The sequence below is a fragment of the Microtus oregoni genome, unplaced genomic scaffold, assembly GCF_018167655.1.
Source record: "Microtus oregoni isolate MIOR12 unplaced genomic scaffold, Mior012 000025F_ref0000491, whole genome shotgun sequence".
Taxonomy (NCBI): Eukaryota; Metazoa; Chordata; class Mammalia; order Rodentia; family Cricetidae; genus Microtus; species Microtus oregoni.
In genome coordinates, this window is record NW_024543084.1 from 27090369 (window position 1) to 27115481 (window position 25113).

Genomic DNA, 25113 nt, shown 5'->3' on the forward strand with positions numbered 1-25113 from the left:
TGAACAATTACCCATACATGTATCTTTTGATTTAGTCCCCTGGGAAACAGGGTCAAAATGACCTCTTACCTCATCTGATCTGGCAACAGCTCTCCAGCCAATTATGAGTAATAGCCCTTTCGAATAAGCCAATCATAATAGTCAGAGAACACCCCCCCCCACTTGCTTCTGTGGCCTTCTCCTTTAAAAGTAGCCTGTACCAGCTATTCGAGGTCTCTCGGCTTCCCAAATGCTGAGGGACCCTGTCATGACAGAATTAATAAAATCCTCATGCTTTTGCATCAGCTGTGGTGTGTGAGGTGGTGTCTGGGGGTGACTCCTCCTCGGTGTTTGGATGCTAGGGTCTAGTGAAGGAAAGAGTCATAATCCAACTGTAGAGCCAGCTCTTCAATAAAGAACAGTACAAAACAGTTTTAACATTGTCTACATCAAAAAGTCACCTGAATTTCTGCTAACCCAAATCCAGTAACCAGAGCTCAGATGGGTGGCAGAGACAGCAAAAATATCCAAACCATCTCTGTCTCAGCCCCGTGCTTACAAGAAAACTTACATAGACAAACTTTTCAACAAAACAAGCATATTCAGTATTTGCAGGTATGAGAATCCACAGCAAACATAGTTCACATCCTCTTCTGACCTTCTATAATCTTTTATAAACCTTTAATCCATGCTTCCTCTCTTCATTCTTCCAGTCACCTGCTTTCTCCCTCGCTTTCCAGTCAACATACCAAGGTCTTTCTCACTTTTTACCAATATCCTTCTCTCTTTTCAGATAACATAAAACGCTCACCAAGAACCAGTGGCCAGTGACTCATTGCCTTGGCCCACAGAGCCAAACCTTGGCCAGGTTTGGCCAGAAGTCAAGGCCCACAGGCCCCAGGTCAGACCTTGGGAACCCATCCATCAGCATGGGAAGAGGAGGGTAACTTCTCCAGCCATAGCAATTATCCCCAGATTTCTCTGTTCAGTGTTTGCAATCTTATTGGGACTGTGGCTGCCAGCTTTGCTATATTGTTACAAGACTGCATAACCCAGCCATCCCACCCACACAAGCATGCTGTCCCACAGTCCCTCGCTTGTCTTACATGCCTGGTCCTGCCTGATCATGTTTCCCCCCTCACTACAAGCCAAGGTTGCCTCTTTTCAATGAAAAGTTTAATACCAATAAAGGCTGTTTGCCTTGTCCCTCTTAGGAAAATATACTATGGGGACCTCTGAGTGCCAGCCTCAGTGTCCCCTCAGGGTCCAGAAGGAGACTTACAACAAGAACAGGGCTTAGATCAGAGGACACAAAGAATTCTCCACTATGTACTTTTTTGCATCAGTTTCTTTTTTCAGCCTCCTATTAAGTTTTCCAACACACACACACACACACACACACACACACACACACACTAAAGGCAATTCTCTGATCTTGAATATTTTCACAAAAAAAGGCAGATAAGAGTTGACCGGAGGTATACCATCAGTATCTTTAGGGCGCTGGGGAGGTGTGGCTGGAAAAAAACGCCCAGGTATCCTCTAGGAGGCTTCTAAATTCCTTCCCTTTCTCTACATTCTTTGATTAGAAACTCCTAGTTTAAACAACCACATTTAAGGACGTAGTTTAACACACAAATTCCTCTTCTCCCCCTTTTTAGAATTTTAAGCTCAAGGACACCAAATTATACCATTCAAAATTATCAATTTTGCTCTGCTAGTTTATTTGCTGTGAAAATTAAGCTTAGTTTTAGCATTAGATCAGGAGAAGGGAACATCATCCATACAATGAGTGACAAACACCTCTGGAAATCTGAACGGCATTGGCTTAGTACTTTTAGCCCTGGTTGTTCTTATTCTGTGCCAAAAGTTGGGTTTGTTTTCCTTTTTTCTCCCAAAAAGGGACCATTGATATTATTCCTACTACTAGGAAAAAATAAAAACCCTTTCTTCTCAATGAGGGAAAAACAATAAAAAAAACATTTAAACAAAAGTCAACAAACATACAAGAAGTAAATTTTAAGGTCTGGGCTATCTGGGCTAGCTCACGCTGCAGCGGTGGTTGCCTTCTGGCTCTGTTGGGCCCTGGGTAGGAAGCGGTGACAGGCAGCTCCCAGCCTGAGAGCTCTGGGTTCCAGTCAGACGCTGTGCAAGGACAAGTTCAAGTGCACACGGCTGGCCTGGAAGCCTAAAGCACCTGGAGTTCACTCTGCCTGCCCTGCCAAGATGTGTGCGGCAGAAACTTCTTCTCTCTCCATTTTAAAAAAGCTATTTGACAAGGCTTTTATTGCCAGAGTCCAGCTTGAGTTCAGCCAGGTCCAAAGCGGTGTGGGAAACTAGATTATGTACCCAGAAATCACACAGTGTGCCAGAGTGAACATGCCAGCCAAGTGTTAGTAAGTCTCATAAAGAGGACAGAGGATAAAATTCCTCCACAGAGAAGCGAAGCACAGCGGTATACACAGCTGGACAAGCATTCCTCACGGAACTGCCACTGCTCCTGGCTCTCGCTTCAGCACTACCACAGATTCCAGGCAGGTATGTCAAAAGCAGACTGTGAACTTGGGGCCAAATGCCAGGGTACCATAGTCCCATGTCGACTCCAGAACCAAGACTGACAGTAATGGTCGCAAAGCTGTGGTGGCAGAGGTTGCAATGTTTTGCTATTTGGTTTTTTGGAAATAGTGTCTCACTTAGAAGCCAAGCTTGCCTAAACTCACAGTGATCCTCCTGCTACAGGGCCCTCAGTACAAAGTACAGTTTTGCCACAAAGGAGCCCATGGTAGTAGAACAGACCCAGTCTTCATTCTGGATGCTGTAGGCACTACCTGAGCAGGCCTGAGGTAATATGCGTACCACAGAGACAGATCTTGCTGCATCCTACTAAGGGACTGATTTAACAGACCGTCCCTGAACTCATGATTCTTACTCATTTTACTGCAAACTTCTTTTCCTTCTGTCCTGTCTTGGTTTCTCTTTTCTTTTCCAACTTCCTTGTTTCTGACCTGCCCCTGTCACTCAGGTATCACGAGCCAATCGTCGCCTCCAGCCACAACGTCATCCAGAATAGGGCGGGCACTTCCGGCCCACCGTGTTTCAGACTGACGGACTCCAGCCTCCCTGGGACGGAAGGAGACTCTCGTGATCCGTGTGTGCTGTGCTGTGCTGTGACCTGCTGCCGGGAGCTGTGAGGAGAGTCCAGCGCCATGGTCAGTGAGAGGCTGTCTTCCCCCTGTGGAGAGGAGCTGCACGAGCAGGCAGCGCAGCTCGGTGCCCGGTATCATTTCCTTTGGTCCCCTGAGGTCCCTGAGATTCCCAGGCAGAAACAGGATCACTGAATGACTTCGCTCTGTAGAATGAGCCTGCGCAGACATGAGAGCAGAGCCTTTGAGTGAAAACATCCTAGTCACGCTGCAAGGTTTTTTTTTTTTTTTGTTTAAATCCCAAGGAAAAGACAAATTTTATAACTCACAGAGCTCTCTGGCCACTCTAGTGTCTTCTAGAGGTACTGCACTTGGCCCTGACCATTCAGGTGTAGGATCCCGCTGCTGTTAATTCTGTGCAGGACGTTAATGCATTTGTACGTAGATACCATGGTGGTTCGGCCACTGGTGTCAGTAAGTCCCGACATCCTGGGTTTCCTGGCATCATGTGCCAAAATTGACTCTATATTAGTTATGTTTTTTTTCTGTTTGCTCTCATGTTCTTTTGATGTTCTTATTCTTTCCCAGACAGTACAGCCAGCCTCTCTCTCTCTCTCTCTCTCTCTCTCTCTCTCTCTCTTTGAAACAGGGTTTCTCTGTGTAGCTTGTCCTGAAACTCATTCTGTACATCAGGCTGACCTCAAACTCACAGATTCTCACCTGCCTCTGCTTCCCAAGTGCTGGGTTTAAAGGTGTGTGCCACCACCTCCAAGTTCGGTCCATTCTTTATTACAGTTGCATTCAAAGTTAGAAGACAGAAGGTGTCACTGTGTGAAGTCTTTATTCAGTCATGTGTTGATTGTGTTTTCATTCATGATGACCTTTTCTCATGGGATTTCTGTTGTTGGTAACATAAATGGTTAGATATTTTATTGTCTTTTTGTTGTATCTAGAGCACAAATTCTGTATTGTTATAATATAATATTGGCATAATAGCCAAGATGACGGCTACCACATAGTTCTTTCTACTGTTTGTTAGTCCAGCTCCCTACTATGGTGAGCCCATCCTGCGTTAGGCACAGTTCTCAGTGTGATCCCTACCTCTCCAAGGCTAAATGTGCAGTGTTACAGCAATTCCTTTAAAAGAGCACTTTAGTCAGGTTTGCACAAATCTGGGAGAGGATGGGCAGGGAGGCCCCACACAGCTGGGGAAGCGTGACCGCAGCCAGAGACGGATGAGTCCGCACACGGATTGTTGCTGTGGAAGTCAGTGTTGTCCCCCAGGTCTCTCACCTTCTCTGCAGTCCCCAAACACAAGATGTGCATGGTGCCATCTCAATTGAGTGTGGTCTGGGCTGTGATCAGAAAAATTTGTGACTCCCTATGTTTTCTGGAACTGAAGACTCTTGGGTTTAATTTGTTAAAATAGTTCCATGCTTTTTTTATCTTAGCACTGGAGAGGCAGAGGCATGCAGGTCTCTGAGTTTGAGGCTAGATTGGTCTACAGAGCTTGTTCCGGGGTAGCCGTGGATGCACACAGTATCTATTGGTCTATAGAGCTTGTTCCGGGGTAGCCGTGGATGCACACAGTATCTATTGGTCTATAGAGCTTGTTCCAGGGTAGCCGTGGATGCACACAGTATCTATTGGTCTATAGAGCTTGCTCCAGGGTAGCCGTGGATGCACACAGTATCTATTGGTCTATAGAGCTTGCTCCAGGGTAGCCGTGGATGCACACAGTATACAGTAGTTATTTGTCTCAATCTCCGTCCCAAAACAGTGAAGTAAAATTTTAAACCTTTGCGCCTTGGGTGGCACATCTACCCGGTTAGAAATGCAGCTCCAGACCGCGTCATCTGCAATAGTCACACTTATGCCCAAGGAGACTGACTCCCTCCATCCTTCCAACACACCTGTGCTGAGGTTTCCCGGATTCTCTGAGGGAACTGGATAGGGGAGGATAATGCCGTGCACTCAGAGAAAAGATACAGACTTATACAATGGGTAATGCCATGCACTCAGAGAAAAGATACAGGCTTACACAGGGGTAATGCCATGCACTCAGAGAAAAGATACAGACTTATGCAAGGGATAATGCCGTGCACTCAGAGAAAAGATACAGGCTTGTTTAATCTCTTCTTAGATAGGCTAGGGAAGGTTATGGTAAGGACGTCTGTAACCCAGCTAGGCAAGTTGGCGCTCCTCATTTGAAGGAAATAAATTTTTTCCTTCTGTCCCTTTCTCTGTAACTCTCTTTCTGTGTTTTCCTCTCTCGTTGGCTTAATTTTCTACTCTTTTCCTTTAAAGCTCTTTCTTCTTAGGTTGAATTTCTGTAATGGTGTATATTTGTTGAACACCCCTAGGCTCCTGTCTTTGAATGCTTGGTCCCCAATTAGTGAAATTGTGTAAAATTAGGAGCTATGCCCTTGTGGGGTTAGATGTGTCTTGTTTGTATAGGTGTGTCAGTGTAGTGGGCTCTGAGGATTCACAATCTCTGGGCGAGGCACGTGTTTCCTTCTGCCTGGCTGCTTGTGTATCAGGATGTAACACTCAGCCACGTGCATGCACACTCTGATGCTTCCTTTCATGATGAGAATGAACTAACCTTCTATCACTGTGTTCACTCCTTCAGTTAAAAGAGTTGGTTATACGCCGGGCGGTGGTGGCGCACGCCTTTAATCCCAGCACTCGGGAGGCAGAGGCAGGCGGATCTCTGTGAGTTCGAGACCAGCCTGGTCTACAAGAGCTAGTTCCAGGACAGGCTCCAAAAACCACAGAGAAACCCTGTCTCGAAAAACCAAAAAAAAAAAAAAAAAAAAAAAAAAAGAGTTGGTTATAGTGCTTCACCGCATTACAAGAGTCATATTTTGACACATGATTTCTCTGTGTTTTGTACATGTCCTGGCAAATCAAGTAAAACTAAATGGAAGGTAAAGGATGAATCTTGTGGGTGTCATAGTTTTAGAAATAATTTTTTAAGGTTCTTTATTTATGTATATTAGTGCTCTGTCTGTTTGTATGCCTTTATTTCCGTTGAGGCATCAGGTCTCACTAGAGATGATTGGGAGCAGCCATGTGATTGCTGGGAATGGAACTCAAGACCTGGAAGAGCAGCCAGTTGGACTGATTTCTTGAGAAAACATTCAGTCTGTGTCATGGCTACTTCTAGAAAGTCTTTCACTTCTCTATATTTACCTTGACCCATTATTCACTTTATTAGAGAGGTGTTCAGGTTCCCTGAGTTTGAAAGCATTCTGATGCTTTCAATGCTATTGATATTCCACTTTTATATGTGGGGGTCTGGTAGGATGCATGGGGCTATTTCAGTTTTCTTACATCTCTTGAGACTTGCTTTGTGTCTGAGTAAGTGTTCAGTTTTGGAGAAAGTTCTGTGATGTGTTTGTTTTGGGATATTCACCAGAGAAGATTGTTGGGGTATGTGTTTAAGCCAATAAAGAGTCCTTATTATCTGGGCTGAACTATACAGGTTGTTCTTGATCCCAGTATATCCCTGAGACTTTTTCAGGATGTGCTTTTAAGCCAGAAAACCTGTTCTGGGTTGACATACTTCAGTTATCAAGAAAAGATAGCCGAAGTGGAACGACAGACTAAAAAGCAAGGTTAGTACATCTTCAAGACTTCCAGCAAGTATGGCCTTTGATGGATTAGACCTTTGTTTTTATTTTTAGCAGGTGATGCTGTCTGCATGATGTTTTACAGCCTGAATGGCACTTCCATCACGGACTCAGTTATCCTAAGTTCTGGGTCTACTGAGGTCTGGGATCTGTTAAATTTCTTACTGGAGTTAGCTAATGGGTCAGCCATTGTCTCATCCTATTCTGGTTAAAGGTGCAGGGCCCCACTGTTAATCCAGTGCGTATGAGAATTAAAGGCCCCGCCAGTGCCGATAACAAGTATAGTTAGCCTGTGAGACAAGGAGAAGGGAGACTGGTATCAACCATTTCCCTAACAATGGCAATATTTTTTTAAATTTCTCCTGATCAGTTATCATAGGCACAACAGGATTTTTTTTCCAAACCGTACATAGTTTACTTTATGTCATGATAAGTCAGTCTAATCTTTTCAGTTTTGTAGGATGATTTTTATAATGGAATTTAACTGTTGATTTAACTCAGAAATGGAAACTTTTGCTACCATCAGATCCTGATCAACCTTTCTTTAGAAAGCATCAGAAGAGGCCCATTCAGTCAAACCATTGCTACATGCTCAACAGTCAGCCCTAGGTTCTTGGTAATATTATTATCCTGATGCCCTAGCCCATGAAGAACAACATTGCTTTGCCCTGTCCCCACTCTCGACTAGTCTTGTCAGCCAATTGGCTGATAGTCTGGTTAATTTTTATCCTTATGAAGTATATGATTTGGGCCTGGTGTCTAGCACAACTAGCAATCTTGGCCTATGTGTGGGTGGAAACAATTAAGACCATCTGCATAGTCCCTTCCTGTGGCATAGAGACTGATTCTGCAGGGATTTCCTGTTTTCTTTAGGCCAGAATCTTTTTAATGAAGTTTTCCAGGAAGCCTCAGTTTTACAGACCTAATCTTTGGAATGGAAACTCCCTTATTCTGACGACCAGAGGCCCAGCCACAATATATACTCTGTATTTCTACCTCAAAAGATAAGCTCTCATATCTTTCCTCTCTTTAATACAATCTGACATTTAAACTGGGCATCAGTAAGCAGAGATAAAAATGAATATGAGTTACTGTTCTGTGGTTGTATTAGGTAATACCTTTCCTGAACCTGTCTTAGTTTCCAAGTCCAGGTCTAAGCACAGCAAGGTTTTATCAGATTCGGGAGGAGGTAGACAAAGAAGTGGAAGAGACTTAGGGATCAAGGAAACCTAATTGTAAGGGGTCTGTAGTCCACAGAAAATGCATTTGGCAGCAAATATGGCATCTGCCTTTTTCACCTGGGTATGGTGGATTCATGGGCTTCTTCTTGCTGTAGCAGTGGAGAGAATCACCCTTTAGGGTTGTTTTTAAGTTAGTTCCAGTGTCACTTTGGTTTCTTGCTTGACCCAGGACTGGCACAGGAGAAAGTGTAGGTGGACTCGGAGGTCAGCTGGGTCTCTAGCATAGTCCAATTAATAGCATAGTGGAGGGCTGGGGGCAGGGGGGGAGCTGTAGTGACCTGAAAAAGCAATGGTTGAACGCTTCTGCCAGCTGTTGTTCTCGGAGCCTTGGAAACAATGGGGGATTTTTCTCAAATATAATCCTTCGTTACATCAGGTACAGCTGGCAAAAGAAAAGCAAAGGAAGGAGGCTGATCACCTACCCCTTATTTGGTAGACTCTAATGAGAGTTTTGTTAAAGTTTTTTTTTTATTTATTTATTTTCTTGTCATGTTTATTCTTTTTAACCTGGCCAGAACTCTGAGGTTTGTATGCACAGTTAAGTTTTTGACCCTTGTCTAAACTTTATCTGTTAATTGCAGGAGTCCCCCAGTCATCCCGATATAATCTATTTTCCCAGGGAACCTTTGAAGGAGGAGCTGGTCTCTGCGTTTAGTGTCTTTAACTCCTGGGGCACCTGGTCCAGGTTTGTTGCCCACTGGGTCAGTCCATTAAAAGAGAAGATGGGTTGTCTCACCACTGCCAATGAAGCTGAAGAATGCACCTTGCAGGTCCAAGACAGTGTAGACCTCTTTCTCTGGAAGAACCAGACACATGAGAATTAGAGGTCCCAGGTTTTTTCACAGGCAGGAGAGGCACATTCCAGGGTGATTGGCAGAGCAACAGGATTCTTGGCAGTTTGAGCCATGCAATTCAATTTCCCCTTCTGTTTCTAGGGTTATTGGGTACTGTCTATCTTGTCATGAGTAGAAAGAACTAAGCCTATGAAGTGAAAGCCAATAAAAATTAAATGTTTTCTTTTTTAAAGACTTTCTATGGTCGTGGTACCTCTCCATAGCATGGCAATGCTATCAGAGACACCTAGGGACCTCTGCTATCTCAGGCTGCCCACCTGGTATTTGTCCCCTGACCATTGCACCTCTCTTTCCTCCAAAGGGCTCTGAGAGCCCTGCTGTTCTGAGGTCTCTTCTAAAATCTCTAGAAATGTAGGTATTCACCAGAGAAGACTTCTGAGGTGTGGTTTTACAGTGTAGCCAGCCCTATGCCTCTTTCAGGATGAGCTTTTAAGTATAAAAACCATGTTTTGGGTTGACATACTTCAGTTAACGGGAACAGTTAGCCAAAAGCAGAACTGCGGAAGGTAAAAAGTAAAATTAGTTCATTTAGAGTATTTCTCTTAACTATGGACTTGGATGGATTAGTCCTTTGTTTTTAATTTTGGCATGTGGTGCTGTTTATATGCTGAGTTTTACATCCTGAATGGCCCTTCTATTATGGGATCAGTGCTAAGGTTTGGGTCCTCTTACAATGCTGAGATGAATGTGTATTCTTTTGTGTTTTTGTGAAATGCCCTGTAAACATCACTTAGGTACATTTGGTTTTTTTTAACATGTGGTGATTTTAATATTTCTCTACTTAGATTTTGTGGGGCTGGCCTGTCCATGCGTGATAGTGGGGTATTGACATCTTCCACTATCAGTGTCTCCATGTCATTCAACCTATAGGGTTGTTTCTTTTACAAATGATGGTACGCTTGTGTTTAGGAAATAGATGTTGGAAATTGAAACATTATCATGGCAGATAATTTCTTTGATAAATATGTACTGTTCTTACTCATCGCTTTTGGATGTATTTTGTTTGAAGAGCTTCATATTCATTTTATATACTTATGGACATATTGACTGAGCAACAAAGCCACATTGGTTACTTTTTCCCTGTGGGCTTGCAATCGCAACTGAGTGTTTCACACACTATAGACTGTCTGCTGCCACATCAGCTTTTATACAGAATTTTCTTCAGCCGGTCAAGAAGACTCAACACCTGCAATCCAAGAAACTGAAAGGTGGAAGCAGGAGGTCTCTAGCTTGAGGCAAGTCTGCAGCACAGAATGAGACCTTGTTCCAAATACAGGAAACACTATTTCCTCATATAGGACCAAGATCTCACCAGGACATATGCTATGCAAATTCTATAGTGCATTCTTCAGAATTAAAATGTTAAGTTGTCCTATACTAATAGGAGACCAAGTAGTGATTCCTGAGTCACAGTGAGACCTTTCATTGGCAAGAGTTAAAGAATTTTGAAATTAATCTGTCACTTTTATATTACTTTTGCTTTTCTTCAAGAAGTTGCCATTTATCTCTGTATCATATTTTGATTTAACCACTACATTTATTTAGCTTAGCATGAGGACTCAGACCTGTCATCCTACCCATTTGAAAGCAGGTGCAGGAAGTTCAATACTAACCTGATCCAAATCGTGACGAATAACTCAAGCTATGAATAAGTATTAACAAATATATAATTAGTAGAATGCAGCTGAAGTGCTTTTATGTGGCATTCTTTCTCCATTTCTCCCAGAGCTCCTTTTAATCATTTGGCATTTTCATGTGTTACATTGGAGAGACTTTCTATAGGATCTCATGGGACTAAGGCTGGCCTTAAGTTTCTGATTCTCTTACTTCCACTTTCCAGTTAGTAAGATCACAGGTGTCAGGTCTCCATGCCTATCTGACAAAGACCTTTCACTAAAGGGTTAATTTTATTGAGCCCTCAGTTCTACAGGCTGCAGTGTTTAGCCTAATACTCAATACCTCATTTTCAGAGCCAGAATATTATATAGTGATCTGGTGGGTGTAACTCCACAAACCAGCACAGTTTATTTGATCCTACGGACTCTTACTTATGGAGAGTAAATTCCTTATTCCTTTAGGTCCAGCCTTTCCTGGGATGTTCTAAAAGTCTTCTTCCTCCAGGATAAACATGTATCTGTCTTCTGCTGTTAATAACATTCAGAAACTGAAGCTTCATTGTAGCTATACTTAAACAGTTTACGGAGATTGTAAACTCGGCTGTGAATGCGCATATGGAGTCTGCTGAAGACAAGAGTTTAGTACACAAACTGAGGATGCCAATTCTTTTGACTAGAATTAAAATCAAGGCCGGGTGGTGGTGGCGCACGCCTTTAATCCCAGCACTCGGGAGGCAGAGGTAGGCGGATCTCTGTGAGTTCGAGACCAGCCTGGTCTACAAGAGCTAGTTCCAGGACAGGCTCCAAAAACCACAGAGAAACCCTGTCTCGAAAAACCAAAAACAAAACAAAACAAAACAAACAAACAAAAAAATAAAATAAAATCAATACCCATTCCACATATGTGAGCTTTCATAACACTTTTGTGACATGTATCCAAAATGCTTTGCTCTTCTTTATCCTGGGATATATAGTCTTGTGTGATTCTCTTTGTGTTTTTATTTCTTGAGGCAAGATCTCATAGCCCAGATTGACCTCAAACTTTCTGTGTACCCAAGAAGGACCTTGAACTTCTGATCCCTCCAGCTTACCCTCTCAAGTGCTGAGATGACAGGCATCCCTATCCCTCTTAGTTGAGGTTTCTATTGCCGTGAAGAGAAACCATGACCGTGATAACTCTTATAAAGAAAAACATTTACTTGTGGTGGCTTACTTGATGCACAAGTTCTAATGGGTCTTAATAATAAAAATCCAGAGCCAGATATGGGCCCAAGTGCTGAAAGATCATAGAGAAAAAGGAGCAAGCCACAGTTAACTCTTCCTTGCCAGCTCCCAGTCCAAATAATGTCCAACTTCCTATCTCCTCCCACCTGTATTGCTCTCTTCACCCAGCCATATCACTTCCTGTCTACCTATACAGACACCCATGCCTCCGTGATGAAATATTGGCTAGCTCTACCCTCTGACCAGGGAAACTTTATTTGTAGAGTACAAACAAGATATCGCATTTCCCATTTTTTGTGTAAAATGAAAAAAAGGTTATATTATAAGAAAAACTGTATACAATAAGTACAATAACTATGTATAATACAGATAAGAAATATATCAACAATGTCTAGTTCATTAGTAGTTAACAAGTTCAGAGAAAACATTGTTTATCTACCCTCTTTTGATGAGTCCAAAAGGTTGTACATAATTTACTTTCTAATTTGTATTACCAAAACTATCTTTTAATGTCTCTCAACCTTATACACTTTATCACTCTTTAGTGAATTTTTTTTTTTTCTGAATCTGGTAACAAGGAAAACTATAGCTATAAAATCTTCAACTCCATCAGAGACCTAAGATGGATATAATATTACCTGAATAAGCTGGAAGTACAAGCAAGCCACTTCCAAAGAATATGAGAAATGACAGAAACAGATGGTAGCCTAGACAATCATTCATGGTTCCTCTGCAATGTTGGGGCACCCTTCTTTGATCTACAGGCCTAGCACATATAACAGACTTTTCTGTGAGGCAGGATCTTCTGAAGGGCTGTCCTACCTTGTATTGGGAAAGTTCAGCAGTCCTTTATTTTGTGTCCTGCTTGTCCAATTAGTATAGCAAACTGTCAACATTTGAGGCAGGACAACTTTCTTTCCCAGTGGCTACCTTTTGCCACAAAGTAAACTTCATGTGGAGATTCTTCAATGCCCATCATTTTCTCTGAAGTAGACTGGTGCTGCCAGGAAGAGACATGCTTCATTGACATAGAAAAAGAAAAGAACCTATATTTTTAAAACATCTTAAATGTCATATCCTATAGATCTCAGAACTGTTTGAAGATGACCTGTCTATCTAAAATATATCTTGTTTGACCTTGAAATATACCTAATATGACTTCAAGTTTGGTTGTAATAGGTAGCTGGTAACTAACCTGCATATCCTTATCATCCTAAGTAGTTGGTAATAATGACTTTCAAGGGCAAAAAAAAAAAAATTGCATTACATTATTAAATGAGTTGAATAGGTACAATAACTTAAGCAAGATTAGAAATGTGTGTACAGTATGTACTAAAAATAGTCTTTAATTTGTATCAGTATACAAAGATCCATTTCAATGTAAAATATTTAAAACAAGTAGTTGCTTTTTATTTAAAAGTATATTCAATAATCTACCTTTTTATCTTCTTTCTATATCCCCCCTGTCTTTTCAGAGTAAACTTAATAATCTACCCTTATATCCTATGTCTATATCTTTTTTCTTTTCAAAACAAGATCTCTGAATCTAATCTCCTTTGTTCACTTTTTTTTCTGACCATTACCAATAGTAACGTGTAACCAACCCTCCTAAACAATAACAAATATCCATAACCCAATGAAAGACTGAAAACCACCCACCCTACCTCTTGGGAATATTGATGTCATGTTCTTAAAGTTACTTTCTGCTGACTGAGGGCAGCAGCATGTTTAGGTAATTCTCAAAAGAAAAATTTGGGTTAAACATCATGTCCTGGGAGAGGTAGCTATATCATTTGTTGTCCAGTCTCTGCATAATGGGAAAGTGCAGGGTGTTTCAGGTCCTGGCTAAAGTAGTCTGTATGACTGGATCATCTTAGCTAGCCATTTCAAAATTTTCCTGAGCAGTTTGTAGTCCAAAGCCAATCCTTAGTTGATGTATTTCAGCATAGTGTAGTGTTATCATAGTTCTGGTAGAATTGTCATTGTGGAGACGAATCCTCCTTTTGTAGACTTCAATGGTCACTGGTAGACATGCTCTTAGTTCACTATAGAAAACTTGAATATTTTAGATGTCATATATAGCAAATCTCAAAAAGGTTAAAGGACTATACTTAGTTATTTATATACATACACAGTACAAAACCTAAATTCCTAGTTTCTTGATAGAGATTCAAATCCAAAGTTATGTACAGGAAGTTAGATGAAGCCTTTTTCTAGAATTATTTATTTCTCTAATTTCTAATGACTGTTACTACATGAATAAAGTTTAGTGTGTGTGTGTGTGTGCATGTATCTTACAAGTTTTGAGATAATATATATACCCTAAGAAAAGTCAAAGATTATGACATTTTTATTGGCAAGAAAATAATCTCCTAATTTTAGTTTTTCTTTTGTCCCATATCAGTTGGCTTTTCTGACATGAAACAGAGATTTTGAATTTTGCCTTAACAAACACTCTTGAATTTAGAGAAAGAGAGCCACACTCCAAATCCAAAGCCAGCTTTAATGTATTTTATTGGATTAGGCCTACAAAATGACCATTTGCACTAGGTGTCTGTAGAAAACAGCAGATGCATACATTTGGGAACATTTATAAAATTTTGTTCTGTTGGAAATGTGATATAGCAGTAGGCCAATCTGTTCTTTTTCTTGGGACATTATTTTTGGAATATTCATCCTTTGTCTTCAGATGTCTTATTTGTCCAGTAGTCTTCAGATTACTTAACTGGATGCCTTCATTCTCCTGAAAAGACAAAAACAAAACCCTTCCCAGCCCTAATTTTGTGGAGGTTCTTTTTTTTTTATTTATTTATTGTATATACAATATTCTGTCTGTGTGTATGCCTGCAGCCCAGAAGAGGGCACCAGTCCCCATTACAGATGGTTGTGAGCCACCATGTGGTTGCTGGGAATTGAACTCAGGACCTTTGGAAGAGCAAGCAGTGCTCTTGACCTCTGAGCCATCTCTCCAGCCCCCTGGGGAGGTTCTTTTATGACAAATTATGTCTGATCAAAAGGAAAGCATTTGTTAGTGTTCTCTGTTAGTTTTGTTTGAATGGGCATGTTTGATGAACTATTCTCACTTTTAATTAAGAGATCTCTAGAGTTCAAATCAAATCTTTATCAGTTTTCGTGCTATCGATAATTTTTCTTCTGTGGAAACAAAAGCAAAATGTCTTTTCCAATGTAACACATGTCCTGGTTTCTCTTCTGAGGACAACACATGTTTAGAGTATACCAGCTGATTTAATTCTATAGTTTTTTTCTATTATCTGATGTCTCTCCACAACTGATGTTCCTTTCTCATTAGCATTTAGAAAATTCAAAGTTAGTAAAGCATTGTGCAATTTATTTCTGGGGGTCTTTATTACCCCTTTTTCTGTATTTAGCATATCTTTTAGAGTTCCATTCGTGATCTTTCTATAACTGCTTGCCTTATAGGATTGTGTGGTATACCTGTAATATGCTTTATATTATAAAAAGAAAAAAAAATCTGTTTCATTTCTTTAGAATGTTGGAGGATTATCAGTCTTAATTTGTAGAGGTATAACCATGATGCCCATAACTTCCAGAAAAATGTGTGATTAACAAATCAACCTTTTCTGAACTCAAAGCAGTAGTCCATTGAAATTCTGAATAGGTTTCAATGGTGTGGTGAATATATTTTAGTTTTCTAAATTCTACAAACCAAGATATCCATTTGCTGTATGTCATTCCTTTGAGTACTCTTTGGGTTTCTTCCTGTAGGTATTGGAGTTTGGTTTTATAAAGAACAAGAAGGATATTTACTTTTAAGTTTCTTGGTTTGTTGCCAACTGGTAGAAAAATCTTTTTTTTTAAATCTTTGCTATTTATATGATCTTTCTTTATGAAATTCTGAAGCTTTAAGCACATTTCCTATCAATAGTTGATCAATTTCTTAATTACCTTTTGCTAGAGGGCCAGGAAAAACATATGGGATTGGATTTGTGTTATAAAATATGGGGTGATTCCTATTCCTGATTATTTCTTTTAACTGAATAAATAATAAAGTCAATTCTGTATCGTCTGGTATAAATTCAATGTTTTCACTATATAAAACATCTTTCTGCATATTATGTGTCAGTAACTATGTTGAGAGGTTCTCGTTAATACCATGAGAATACCATATAATTGTGACTTTTGGAGAGAATCATAAGGGATTTGAGCAACATATCTGATTTATAACCTGTCTTTTCTGATTTATTTGCATCAGTATAGAATGTAGGGGCACTAGATATTGGTATGCCCTATACAATGTGGGAAAGATCCAACTAGTTCTCTTTATACATTGAATTCTCTTGCATTTGTGATATTTGTTGTTAATCTTGCCTAAAAAATTACACACATTCTTTGCAAGGTTTACTTTCTACTCATAATTTGTCAATTTCATTGTTAGTGAATGGTATTACATTTTCTGCCTTAAATGGCAAGGTCTTTTATTCATATTTTAAATTTTGTTCTTTGTTAATTTATAGAAGTTTGCAAGCATACTCACTTTATGATTTCTCCTTAAATTTTTGTTCTCTGTTCTACAGCTGTTCTATCATCCAGCGCAGTATGCTTTCTTACAGAAGGTATTAGGTTCTTTAATTGATCTGTAAAGTAGTTTCCTCCATGATGACAGGAAATGAATGAACCAAATTTGGTATGGGGGCCTGGTCTCTCCAGTCTTTAGGGATAATCTGTTTTAAGTTGATGACGAGTTTAACACCTGCTTCACAAAGGTGAACTCATGCCATATGAGACTATTGCTTCCTTGAATCTCACAAAGGTGAACTCATGCCATATGAGACTATTGCTTCTGTCTGGATTTAAACATCTCTCTGTTTTAATAAGTTTTTCTAAGGCATGTATCTTGGCACAAATATCAACCAATGTTCTTAAAAATTGACCAAGAATTATCAAAATAATAAATACTATGTCAGTCCCAGCAAGTTGATTATCCCTTTATTTAATTGGTTTAATTGTTCCAGTTTTAAATCATGTATTGTATAATCATGCAGACTTAACTCTCCAGTGTAATTGTGTTTCCATTTTTAATGCTGGAAAAATAACTCTTAAACTAATTCTGCCTTTTAAGAATTCCCAATTTTTTTCAAATCTGCTGATGGAGTGTGAGGCTGCCACTATATAGCCCATCCAATTGGAAAACACAGTGCACAGCCTGGCTGAGGACAGCTGCAGCTGCTAGCATGTAGCCTGAGAAAGCGTCAAGGCAGCTACCTATTGGGGCAGCAGCTCAAGAAGGTGGTTCATAGAAATCCCACAACCCATGCGGTAGACAGAACTGGCTGTTGGAAAAATATACACAGGATTGTGCAGAAGAAGTGTGCGTGGTGGTAGCTACCCAAAGGCAGTAGAACTGGTCTAGGGTGTTTAAGTTCTGTGAATTAGGAGCCTGGGTGCTTCTGGAGATTGATTGGCAGTTGGAGACTGTTGTAGGAAAATCCCAAACTCATTCAGAAGCTTGGGGAAAAAAACAAAAGAAAACGTAGCCAGTGGGGTCGTGACTCTGGCGGGCGTCCCCACATGTGCCAGTGGGTGCAAAGCCACAGGCGGCAGCTTCTTTTGTGTATTCATGTTGTAAAGTTGGGCACCAATTGCTGCTCAAGTTCTAACTGGTCTTTGTAATTTAGATTCAGAGCCAGATATTGGGGCAAAGATTGAAAGATCAAAGCGAGAAAGGAGCAAGCCACAGCTATCTCTTACCTTGCTAAGTCCTCAGCCAAAACAGCAGCTGACTTCCTGTCTCTTTCTGTCTTATATTCTTCTCTCTGCCCAACTATATATGTCTGTACATACCTCCAGACCTCTATGGTTAACAAGAGGCTCTGATCTTCAGTCAAGGTTTATTTGTAGAATACAAGTAAGACATCACCACACTGACTTACAGTTCAAAGGTTCAGTCCTTTATCATTATGGTAGGACAAAGAGGTATGCAAGCAAGCATTGTGTTGGAGAAGTACCTGAAAGTTGTATATCTTGAAGGGATCAGGAAGTGATCTGATACACTGGGTGACACTTCCTCCAACAAAGTCACCCCTCCAAACAGTGCCACTACATTTGGGGAGCATTTTCTTTTAAGCTACCACAATATCCTTGTCCCCTTTATGTAATATGAATTGGACCGAAGGATTCATGTGTGCTAGGCAAGTATGCTACCAACTGAGTTACATCTTCAGATTCTATAATCATTTTCATTTTAGTAGCAATTTAATTCTCATTTTGCCTCTTTTGCATGGCTTTCCTGCTTATATGCCTGTGTGTAATGTATATGCCTGGTTCCATGGAGATCAAAAAAGAGTAGAATTGTAGTTACAGGTGGTCAGGAGCAGCCACAGGCATAGTGGAAATTAAGCCCAGGTCCATTGGAGGAGCATCAAGTGCTGCTAACCTCTGAAACACTCAGGTGTTATGATTCTAATCACCGACAATATCTCTAGTTCTCCAAATATTCATGTTCTGACTCAGCAGTCAGATTATTTGTGAATTAGTATTTCATGGTTTGTATATGGATGTTTTGCCTTCATGTATGTCCATGTACCATGTGCATGTCTGCAATTGAAAAATCCTGAAAGGCATTGAATCCTTTGGCCCTGGAGTTTCTGATCCTTGAGTGTCCATCAGGTGTCAAGCAATCAGCCTGGATCCTCAGAAACAGCTCTTTAACCACTGAATCACTTAGTGCCAGAGATCTAAATAACAAATTAGTCAAGTTCTTATATACAGTATTTATTCTCAAAACTGAAGGCCTGATAGTAAAGTTCCTTGGAAAACCAACTCCTCCCAGATGCACAGTTTTTCTGAGTGTTGTGTTGGCACTGCTTTAAGCGTGCTTCAGTGCTGTGGTTTGTCAGACATGTTCCCCTTGAAGTCTTTGTACCTGTTATTTCCTTTGTCAAGTGTGTTCAGCTCTCGTGTATCTTTTATTTCCTTTTGTCTGTCACTTAACAAGGAAGCCCTGCTAAACTCTTTAAATGTTTCAGCCCTAAAGCTCACAGTGGTGGATAAAGCCTTTAATCCTAAGACTTGTAAATTAAGGCAGGAAGGTCAAGCTCAGTGCTATCTTGATTACACAAGTTATCTGAGGTCACATAGAGTTAAAGGACACCCTGTATTAATGATAATAATAGCCTGTACCCTTAGTATTGGGTCTAGAGCTTGTGAATTCAAGTGCTGGTACTGTGAGACTTCCTTCCATGAAGTTATGAGATGAAGTCTATGTTGCATTTTGAGGTAATAACATTGTAAGATATGCAAACTTTGAGACACGTGTTATAGAATCTGCATGTAGGAAGTGTCAAAAGACAGAGATGTATGAGAAGTTGCAAGGAAAAATAGTCATCTATGCCCTTTGAAATGGAAGTCCCAGATGTGTGACACAGAGCTGCAGGATTTGGCATTTGCCCTGTCAGGTTTCAACCTTGCCATTCTCCAATCTTTCCTTAGTTCTTAAAAAGGGAAATGTGTAATCTGTGGCATTGTTTGGTGAATAGATTTAATTCATGTTTTCATATTGCAAGATGTCACAGTCAAGATATTGCCTTGAGTGTCAAGAGAAACCTTGGGCGTTTCAACTGTGTAGGGAATGTTACAGACCATGGGGATCTTTCAAATTAGGCTAAATAAATTTTGCATCAAGGTTTGACTGTCAGTATATCATGACCTGTGACACAATATCAAGGGTTGAATGAAAAATCTGGGCATTTGTCTTTGGTGTAGGCTTTCATTAGTGACTGAGGAATAGAAGCATTTTTGGAGAACATAGTCTCTGGGGAAGATTTCTGTGTTTTTCACCACACTTCTTTGTGTGGTAGAAACTGAGCAGCCCCCTTCTCTTGTAGACAACACACCATTACCTCCACTAGAGACTCCATTCCTAAATAATTTAAGGTAAAATTGAAACAATTGTTTTTCCTTGCTAATCCATTTTTCTTTCCTATTTATATTAATATTTTAGGTGCATCTTATCTGATGTGTTTTTGTATGTTACACTCTTGCTGTTGTGCTAAATTATACTCAAATCACGACTTTTGAACTTTGGCAGGGGGTGTCATTTATCAGATATAGTATGAATGCAATCTTGCATCTAATAGTGATCTTTTTTCACTGAATTCCAGGTGTCTAACATTATCCCTAACTTTGTATATGTTTTTACATTTTTAAGTTGTTTTCAAATGTCTGACTCTTTTGACTATATACATACATGGATGTGTTTCGCTGATCTTCCTGGTATTCACTGAAGTCAGATACAAGCATTGGTTTCTCTTGACCTGGAGTTAGGAATAGAGCTTCCAGTGAATGCTGGGAGCTGAGCTAAGACCACTTCAAACCAACAGGTGATTTTACCTGCTGATACATATTTATATACTTCATTACTTTTTGTTGTTTTACTGCTGTAGACTCACATTTACTTTGTCAGTGCTTTTGAGATCTCTTTCATCGATCTCTAACTAACTTTGTAGAAATGTTTTCCTTCCTAGGAATTATTAGTATTACAGTTTAAAAGAGATCACTCTAGGTTATGATAGAAAAGTACAGATTTATAGTGAATGTTTAAGTGTATGGAGAAATTTTGAGTGAGCCACTGAGTGTTTTCTGATTTTATGTTAGAGATGGGCTCTCTGTACCCTTGAATGTCCTGGAAATCTCCATATAGACCAGACTGGTTTTGGAATCAGAGTTTCAGCTGTTTCTGCTTCCTGAGATTTGGTATTAGAGAGTGCACCACCAGGGCCAGATTGTCTATTCTTTTTTGAAGTTAATTATTCTGAAAGATTTTACAGATGGACACTAAATATTGTCATCACTCTGTTTACATGTCTCTCTGTGTATATTATAAGGCATTTCTCCTGTAATGCTATATTCTCTTCAGTGGGCACATATGGAAGGCATCTTCCTGCTTATCCCTTTTCTTTAAATTGAGTTGGTATTTAAGGGCCCATGTCACAAAATATAATGAACATATTGAATTATGTAAATATGTCTTCATTGAAGTATACATTTAGAATGTCTTCAGTGTCAACATTCATTTATTATATCACATATGGGATACTTTAGGATGCAGTGACCTATGAGGATGTGTATGTGAATTTTACTCATGTAGAGTGGGCTTTGCTGGATCCTTCCCAGAGGAATCTCTACAAAGATGTGATGCTAGAAACCTACTGGAACCTCACCGCTATAGGTAAGAATGTGAACTTTTTGTCAATTTTTAACTTAAGAGTACAAGTCTTTCTTGGAGATTAGGTGCTGTTCTGTGATTTCAAATATGAAAGAGGAAGAATCCCATGAATAAATCAGGCATGTTTCTTAGATTCATGAAATATAGTAATTTCAACTGTGCCTGATTTCTAGTAATATGTCACATACATTTTCTGGTACTATATTTTAGGCTATAAATGGGAAGACCATAATATTGAAGAACATGGTCAAATTTCTAGAAGTCATGGAAGGTATCTTCAAGCACACGAAACAACCAATAATAAAGAGGATCTCTTTGAATGTAATCCGTATGATGAAGCCTTTACATCTGATTCCTCTTTTAAAGTCCACCAGAGAAGTCATTTGGAAGGAAAATACTATGAATATAATCAAATTTATAAAACCTTTCCATGTCACAGTCTTCAACAAGTGCATAGTACTCAAACTGGAGAGAAAAGGTATGAATACCATCAGTGTGAAAAAGCCTTTGAATGTCCCACTTACCTTCAAATAGATAAAAGGTGTCATACTGGAGAGAAACTCTATGTTTGTAATCAGTGTGGCAAAGCCTATACACTGAAGAAGACTCTTCTCGCTCACATAAGAAATCATACAGACGAGAAAGCCTATGAATGTAATCAATGTGGTAAAGCCTTTGTATGCAAAAGTTATCTTCGTGCTCATGAAAGAACTCATACTGGAGAGAAACCCTATGAATGTAATCAATGTGGCAAAACCTATACACTAAATAAAAATCTTCTCTGTCATAAGAGGAGTCATACAGGAGAGAAACCCTATGAATGTAATCAGTGTGGTAAAGCCTATGCACTGAAAAAGAATCTTGTCTCTCACCATAGAAGTCATACTGGAGAGAAATCCTATGAATGTAATCAATGTGGTAACACCTTTGCAGAGAAGTATACCCTTCTCAGACATGAAAGAATTCATACTGGTGAGAAACCTTATGAATGTGATCAATGTGGTAAAGCCTTTGCAAGGAAGCTTTTTCTTCTCTGGCATGAAAGAATTCATACTGGAGAGAAACCATATGAATGTAAACAATGTGGTAATGCATTTGCAAGGAGGAGTTATCTTCTCTGTCATGAAAGAAATCATCATACTGGAGAGAAAGCCTATGAATGTAATCAATGTGGTAAAGCCTTTGTAGAGAAGAGACGTCTTCACAGACATGAAAGAATTCATACTGGAGAAAAACCCTATGAATGTAATCAGTGTGGTAAAGCCTTTTTAGAGAAGAGAGGTCTTCAGCGTCATGAAATAATTCATACTGGACAGAAACCCTATGAATGCAGTCAATGTGGTAAAACCTTTGTACAGATGAGTTATCTTCACAGCCATATAAAAATTCATAGTGGAGAGAAACCCTATGGATGTAATCAGTGTGATAAAGCCTTTACAGTGAAGTCTAATCTCCGCAGGCATGAAAGAATTCATAGTGGAGAAAAGCCATATGAATGTAATCATTGTGGTAAAGCCTTTACACAGAAGTGCATGCTTCAGAATCATGAAAGAATTCATACTGGAGAGAAACCATATCGATGTAATCAGTGTGGTACAGCCTTTACAAGGAAGCAGTATCTTCTTCGTCATGGAAGAATTCATGCTGGAGAGAAACCCTGTTAAAGTAATCAATGTGACAAAGCCTTTGTGGAGAAGAGTAGTCTTCACATGCTTGAAAGAAGTCACAGAGGAGAGAAACTCTATGGATGTAATCAGTGTGTTAAACACTTTACGTAGAACTATCATCATCACATTCTAAACATTGTTCTTCTTTCTTGATGGTATGAGGAACAAAAACAATCCATAAGGGACAAAAACCATATTTTTCCATTAAGGCATAAAAAGCATGGTTTAATTGACTAACAAAAGTGGCCAATAATAAGTAATGTGAAGTAAGCCCACTCCTAACTGTTCTATTGTAAGTAACATGAAAACACATCCTGAGAACAAGTCTGTGTATTGATTAATATTTCAGCAAAAGCTAAATGTTTCAATTTCTAATTATGCACTAACCAATCCAGTTAAAATTATAGAAGGAAGGATGGCATTGGACTCTCTTCACAGTTTTACATCAATAATATATTGCCTCACCCTCCCTGTGTCATAAACTAAATTGAAGGGATCTTGATCACCTTTGTCTTCAAAAATATATCACATTGGTGAACTATTTTGATGGCATTATTTTGTTTGGACTACGTGAGCAGGAGGAAGCAACCATTTTGATCTCATTGATAGCACATATGCACATCAGAGGATGGGACAAAATCCAGCCAAACTTCAAGGAACTTCTACCTCATTGAAATTCATTGAAATATTAGGGTTGTGTGTAATTCAGAAGTATTTCTTCTAAGGTGACAGAGAAGTTATTGCACCTGGTCCTTCTACCATCAAGAAAGAAGCCAATGTTTACTGGGCCTGTTTAGATTCTTAAGATAGCACAGTCCTCTCTTGGGTGTGTTAGTTTTGCCCATATACCAAGTGATTGGATGCTGTGGGGTAATGCTCTTGTGCACTGAAAAGATTTGTCACTTGTATTATTTTAACATAACACTGATTGACCAGTAGCCAGGCAGAAAGGATAGGCAGGCCGACTAAACTAAGAGAATTCTATGAAAAAGAAAACAGAGAGTCAGTCACCAGTCAGATAAAGAGAAAGCAAATGAGAATTCCTCACTGACAAAAGGTACCAAGCCACATGGCTAAACATAGACAAGAATTATGGATTAATTTAAGGTGTAAGAGTTTGTTAGTAATAACCTAAACTAACAGGCCAATGAGTTTATAATTAATATAAGCCTCTGTGTGATTTTTTAGAACTGAATGGCTACAGGACTGGACAGGACAGAAATTTCCATCTAAAAATGGCACCCAAAGGTTTGGCAAGAATTCCTACATAAGAATCCACTAAGAAAGCTTTAAAAAAATAATTCTAGACAGATAAGAATAGAGTCAAGTGCAGTTTCTTGGTAACTATTATCTCCTGTAGTCTCCTGCAGCCCCTTTAAGAAACGCTTCCTAACTCAGTGTTAGTGGCAAAAAACCTTGAGGCTCTTTTAAGAAGCAGTGTCACCAAACAATTAAATGATGTTTATGAATAGCTGGCATCAGGCTTCCTGGCTGTAGCATGGACCTACAAACTCCACAAAGTTGTGACAGTAATGTGCCTCCCACCAGTACCTCCACTATGAAGCTAAGAAATGGTGTGGGGCCAGCCAACAAAGCTGGAGTTTTGATCCTAGCCGTATGGCGTAGCAGAATCAAGATTCATGTGGTCAGAAAAATATAAAGATACAGTAAAGACAGATTCAGATAAAAAATTCTAAATGGTTTATAATGTGTTTAAAAATATATGTAGGTTTGAGCAAGAAAAGAAAAAAGATAAAGTCCTAAAAAAAGATAGAATAGTGGGGCATGGTGGTACACATCTTTAATCACAGCACTTGGGAGACAGAGGCAGATCTCTGTGAGTTAGAGTCCAGCCTGATCTACAGAGTAAGTTCCAGGACAGCCAAAGATACACAGAGAAATCCTGTCTCAAAAGAAAAAAAAATATTAAAAAAAAAGAATAAAGTCATGTAAAGATGGAAAATACACAGAGAATCTGGATATTGTATGTTACTGTGTTGTCTTTGAGTTGTTTGACTGCAAAGGAAGAAGCAACAACTGCTAAAAGACAGTTGATTGTAAATGCTGCTAGATTAATCCAACCTATATATTTTGAAAATGCCTTAACTTCAAATTTTAAGTCAAATATATATTACTTTGGAGAAAAAGTTTTGCTTTTGTTTCCACAGGAAATAAGGTTTGATCAAGGGAGACCCCTGAAAATTCTCCAGTGGAAAGGGATTGTCCAGATGTTCCAACATTTTAGAGTACCTCTGTTGCAGTTTCCTCTGAGTTCTATATCCAAAACAGCCTCAAACCTGTTGGCTAGCCTCACAGAATACCCCAGTCAGGATGACCACAATCTTAAATTTTCTTTGGGTTCTCATAAGATTATCAGTGCCCCCAATTAGCTGGAAGTAACTTAGAATACATTCCCCAAAGTAGATTCTATATGTCTGTCATTATTTAGGGTTTTGGTTACAAGTTGTTATGGATAACATGAAAAAGCTAAACAAAGAAGATTAGATTCAGAGTTCTTGTTTTGAAAAGAAAAAAGGGATAATGCCCTT

The 25113-nt window shown here is 39.5% G+C and overlaps 1 protein-coding gene across 1 annotated transcript; it reads left to right on the top strand.

Moving 5' to 3' along the window:
- Nucleotides 1–3130: 3130 nt before the first annotated feature.
- On the top strand, nucleotides 3131–24294 carry LOC121462800 (zinc finger protein OZF-like). The gene is made up of 3 exons (XM_041674728.1): nucleotides 3131–3188; nucleotides 20820–20900; nucleotides 21108–24294. Exons 2-3 carry the CDS (start codon nucleotides 20867–20869, stop codon nucleotides 22559–22561), a joined length of 1488 nt encoding a protein of 495 aa, XP_041530662.1. The 5' UTR covers nucleotides 3131–3188; nucleotides 20820–20866; the 3' UTR covers nucleotides 22562–24294.
- Nucleotides 24295–25113: the final 819 nt, after the last annotated feature.

What these genes read in the sequence shown, in the direction of transcription:
- LOC121462800 (XM_041674728.1), top strand. Translation starts at nt 20,867, where the DNA reads ATGCTAGAAACCTACTGGAACCTCACCGCTATAG. An exon ending in CTGGAACCTCACCGCTATAG is followed by an intron (nt 20,901 to 21,107) that starts GTAAGAATGTGA and finishes ACTATATTTTAG; the next exon opens with GCTATAAATGGGAAGACCAT.